The sequence below is a fragment of the Molossus molossus genome, unplaced genomic scaffold (genome assembly GCF_014108415.1).
Source record: "Molossus molossus isolate mMolMol1 unplaced genomic scaffold, mMolMol1.p scaffold_m16_p_1, whole genome shotgun sequence".
In the NCBI taxonomy this organism is placed as follows: Eukaryota; Metazoa; Chordata; class Mammalia; order Chiroptera; family Molossidae; genus Molossus; species Molossus molossus.
Window position 1 is genome coordinate 4,714,329 of NW_023425344.1, and position 4,801 is coordinate 4,719,129.

A 4,801-nucleotide genomic window follows, 5' to 3' on the forward strand; every position below is an offset into this window, starting at 1 on the left:
AGAGCGGCCGGCAGGGCACCCCGTGGCCCCCTTCGGGTCTGCTCTGTGCAGGGGGCGGGGGCGGACAGTGTCGGGAGCTTGAAGTGGGCTAGCTGGGGGCATGCTCGCCCAGCCCCCACCATAGGCGCCAGCACCAGCCCATCTTCCAGATGACCAGACACAGCTGCTCCAAGAGCAGGTGACCACCCACAGTTTCCTGGCTGGTCAGCGGTGGGTGGACGTTGGCACCCAGCTGCCTAACCCAAGCCCTGGATCACTGGTGCTCAATCCCATACCCCAGCTCTGCTCCAGGAAATCATCCTGGTTCCTACCGGGTCCTCAGTCTGAGGCTGCCCACTCCTGGCTCTGATGGGCCGCCCCTCACCCACCTCTGGCTTTCTCTGCGCCCCCTCCTCTGCGCCGCTTCAAGCAAAGCACTGAGGGACACGCTTCTGTGGGGAGTGTGCAGAGGGCCCTGCTTCCTTCCCTTCCAGGCACCCCGCACCCCCCAGTCAGCCCCTCCTCTCGCAAAGGGGGGCCTTCAGGTCTGAAAGGATCCAGTGTCCCCGGCCAGGTGGGCGTGCTCTGTGGCCTTGGCGGGGCCCCACAGGAAACGGAGGCGTTGAGGACCACCCCCAGGCAGCTGCTTAAAGGAGCACCAGCCTGGGGCTGCAGGAGGTCCCTCTGCACCATGACACCCTGGCTGCTCCCCCTGCTGCTGCTGCTCCTGGCGGGGCCCCCCGCCGTGCGGCCTGCGCCCCCGACCTGCTACTCCAGGATGCTGGGCCTGAGCCGGGAGATCACGGGGGACTTCCAGAGCCTGCAGGCCACGGAGCTCTCGGTGAGTCCCCTCCGCCTGCCGGGACCAGGGTCAGTGCAGACCCAGACCCCGCAAGCTTGCCGCTGAACCCCCCGCCTCTGCAAAAAAAATGCCGTTTTTCTTTTCAGGTCATTGTTAATCTTAAGGGTATTTGTGTTTTATTCCCAATGGTTTGCGCTTTCTTTTAAGTACAAAGAAATATAATCAAAGACTTCACAATTTCTGCTTGTAACTTGCCAGTGAATATCAGAGGATCTGTGGTAAAATGTACAAAAGGAGGGAAAACACCTCCCAACAGAGTCTAGAACTCCGGAGTTAAAGAGGAGCAAAGAAGGTGGCTGATTGATTCTCTTCCCTGGCCAGTGGGCTAAGGGGGGCTCTCAGAACTGCCCTCTGCTCCCGCCTGGCCGGGACCTGGGCGAACGACTCAGCCCCCTCTCGGGGTCCTGCTCTGCGCGGGGGGGTGGCTGAGCACCCCCACCCCTCTGCGCAGCTGCGAGGGCTCCCCGAGTGAATGCAGACATGCAGGCAGAGGAGGGCCTGCACAGGGGACCCCCGGAAGGGCAGCCGCTGTCATCACCACCCTTTCAAGGACCCAGGGGCTCAGAATCAGAGCCAGGGGCTTCCCAGAACTAGAATCTGGGCCTCCTGACTACAGTGCGGAAACGAAATGAATTAGAAACTCCATTAAAGCTTTGGTAAGATTTAAAAGTGTCCCTCCACCACTTGCAAGCACTTCAAACAAAAAGTGATGTTTCTCAGATGTGGGGTTCATGGTACCCTAACACCTTCTTTGTATTTTCTTTAAAAGTTAAATGTTTACTTTTTTCTAAGTATGAAAGTTATATACTTTGTAGAACATTTGGAAAATGCACAAAGGACAAAGAAGAAAATAAATATTACTTGCAATTCTACCGCCTAGAGGTAATGGCTGCCGTAACATACTGGAGGATATTTCGGCTTTCTGTCTATGCAGACGTATTCGTGTGTGTGTGTGTGTACGCGCGTGCGTGTGTGCATGTATGCGCATGTATGGGGGGGTGTCTGTGCATGTGTGTGAGTGTGTGTGTGTATATGTGTGCATGTATATGTGTGTGCATGAGTGCTTATGTGCTGTGCATGTGTGTGGGAGTGCATGCGAGCACATGTGTGCACTTGTGTGTGTGTGCGTGCATGCATGTGTGCATGTGTGTGACCAGATTGGATCATACAGCACAGCAGTTTTGCAATTTACTTTTAAGTGACCTCATCACATTATATGAACATTCTTTTGTAATGATGTGCTGTTGTGTATTTGCTCCACGATTTACCCACAGATTTCTTGGTATCACATATGTAGAGCAAACATCTTTTATATGAATCTGATTTTAAAATGTAAAAATATGAATAGGCTCAGAACTACAGAGCTGGGCGGAGGTGGAGAGATTATGTATTCTAACTGGGAAAGTGAGTCACACAGAAGAAGGAGACCTGTCCCTCACACGGGAATTTAAAAGAGGTGCTAGGGGACCATAAACCCCACGCTGGTAGCGCAGGACCAGAACCTGGGTCTCTAGTCTCCAGTCCCGCACAGAGTAAAACACCGTGATGTCACAGTGTAATAATGCATAGCACTTCCGTATCACTACAGGATGCTTTTATATCACTGTGTCTAGATTAGTTGTGTGTGTGTACTTTTATAGGTGTGGTAGATATACAAATAGACAGCTCCCTAGCTCAGAGCTAATGATAGAAAGTTTGCACTCTGAGGGTCGAGTTCTGGAGGAATGAAGCCACAGTATTGGGACGTCCTGTGTGTGGGCACCCAGGCCCCAGGGATCTAGGGCTCGTCTGGCCGTTGGAGGGCTGGCAGAGAGCCGTCTGCGCCAGGCTGAGGGCATGTCCTGTGAGCATCACAGCAACCTGTATGCCTCTCTGCAGGAGCCGTGTGTGAGATACCTGCCCAGGCTGTACCTGGATATACATGTAAGAGGGTCTGCCTGCTGGGGGGAGGGCAGAGCTGAGAGGAAGGTCGCAGGAGCCCCCCGCTCCCGCTCCCGCCCCTCTGGCTGCTGGCTTCTCCCGCGAGACCCATCCTGTTGTCCGCCCCCAGAACTACTGTGTGCTGGCCAAACTGCGGGACTTTGTGGCATCGCCCCAGTGTTGGCAAGTGGCCCAGGTGGACGTCCTGAAGGACAAAGTGCGGAAACTGTACACCATCATCAACTCCTTCTGCAGGAGGGTGAGTGACGCGGTCCACATCCCCGATCAGTGTCCTCAGCCGAGGCTCACACAAGGAGGGTTGGGCGGGAAGGGGATGAGGAGGAGGAAGCGGTAGTGTGATGCTTCTCATTATCAAAGCCCTTCTCCAGCACTGTCACCCTGGGTAAGTGACGGGGACTCGGGACAAGCCTCTCCAGGACCCCACGCTAACCGTGTAAGACGCTCTACTGGGAGCCACACGGGGCACGGGCGGGAAGAGGGCCGTGGACTGCTGTGAGCCCCGGACCCCTTCCCAGGCCACGGAGACCTCGTGGGGGAGGGCTTGGGTGTGCCTGCGATGGCGGAAGAGGGGAGGGACAGGAAGGGCCTGGAACCGACACGGTTGATACGTGGGCAGTGGAGCCTCGTGGGATCCGAGGGGCACACGCCTCAGCCCCAGACAGACCTGAGCTCCTATCTTCACCCCCTGCTTCCGGGATGAGTGCAGCCCCTCACCTCTCTGCGCCTCAGTGTCCTCATTTGTGTGCTGGGGACAGAGTAGTGACTGTCCCGAGATCGCCCGGAGGAGAATACTGACTACCCCCCGAATGTGTGCGGGAGGCTGTGGTAACTCCCGGACCTGAGAACCCCAGGGGGGCGGCTGAACGTAGAATTCCTAGCAGCACGCCTGGCCCAGACAAGTCCTCAGGGAACTTGAATGATTAGCGGTGACGTTATAGTTTATTTGTTCCTACATCAAAGATTGGTTATCTATTTTCCTCGTTCCTCTGTCCCCTGGTCTGGGGGTGGGGGGCAGGAAGGAGACTTAAACAATGCAGTCTGGTGAGTGGTGGTACTGACAACAGCCTTTGGAGGTGTCCCCACTGCCCGGCCCAGAACCGATGCTCCGTAATGAAGTTCATCCTCCCCTAGCTATCCATCTGGTCAACCATATGAGTGAATTCAATGCGTAATACAGAACAATGTGGGGCTCGTGGGGACGTGACAACGTGACTAGCTCTCCCTGGGGGGGTGAGGGATGGGAAGTTTTCACCCAAAGGGAACGACCGAACAGTCTCTGAGGACGGCCAGGAGCCCAGTGTCTGTGCCCAGGCTCTGCCGTCACCTACAGCGACTGTCCTGCTCACGGCACACCTCTTTCAGGACCTGGTGTTCCTGTCGGATGACTGCAGTGCCCTGGAGTACCCCGTGCCAGCGACCACAGTCCTGCCAGACCGCCATGGCTGAGGTGGCCCCGGCCGGAGAGGGAGCCCAGGGGGACCGAATTGTCAGCTGCCACGACACATGGGCTATCGCCATGGTCCCCTCGGGTCCCCCGTTGCTGCAGCCTCTCAGATGTCACGCGTCTCCCCACGGCTGGGGAGCAGGGCTGGGCCCCGACCCTGGGACCTGCCCTGAGCCTACTAGAGGCCTCGCCTTACTCCCAGCGCTCGGCTCGCCGGGGGTCACCCGCTTATTTGTTCACACTGAGAGGGGAGGGACAAACCTGCCTCTCTCTTCTGAACAGCTAGCCTGAGCACCAGCACAAGAACGTGTTTGTGGTGCCCCGAATGGAGCCGCCGAGCCCCCTCCTCTCTCACCTGCTCGCATGCACCCGACATCTGCTGCCCGCCCGCCCCCGCCAGGCTCGCTGCCGCCGCCCTCGTGCAGGGGCCCTGCCGCAGACGCGGAGGCGTGAGGAGTAGTGCTGCCGACGCGCTCTCCCAGGGAAAGTGATGCAAATAAAGACGGTCTGCGAGAGGAGCCGTGTCCGGCAGTCCTTGTCCTGGCGGATGTCACTGCTTGTCACACGGTCTTGCT

At 57.3% G+C, this 4,801-nt stretch overlaps 1 protein-coding gene across 1 annotated transcript; it reads left to right on the forward strand.

Annotated features, from left to right (window-relative positions):
* The first annotated feature begins 670 nt into the window (after nucleotides 1–670).
* On the forward strand, nucleotides 671–4,549 carry CYTL1 (cytokine like 1). Its single transcript, XM_036241223.1, has 4 exons — nucleotides 671–820; nucleotides 2,720–2,764; nucleotides 2,892–3,020; nucleotides 4,145–4,549. Exons 1-4 carry the CDS (start codon nucleotides 671–673, stop codon nucleotides 4,226–4,228), a joined length of 408 nt encoding a protein of 135 aa, XP_036097116.1. The 3' UTR covers nucleotides 4,229–4,549.
* The last annotated feature ends 252 nt before the right edge of the window (nucleotides 4,550–4,801 follow it).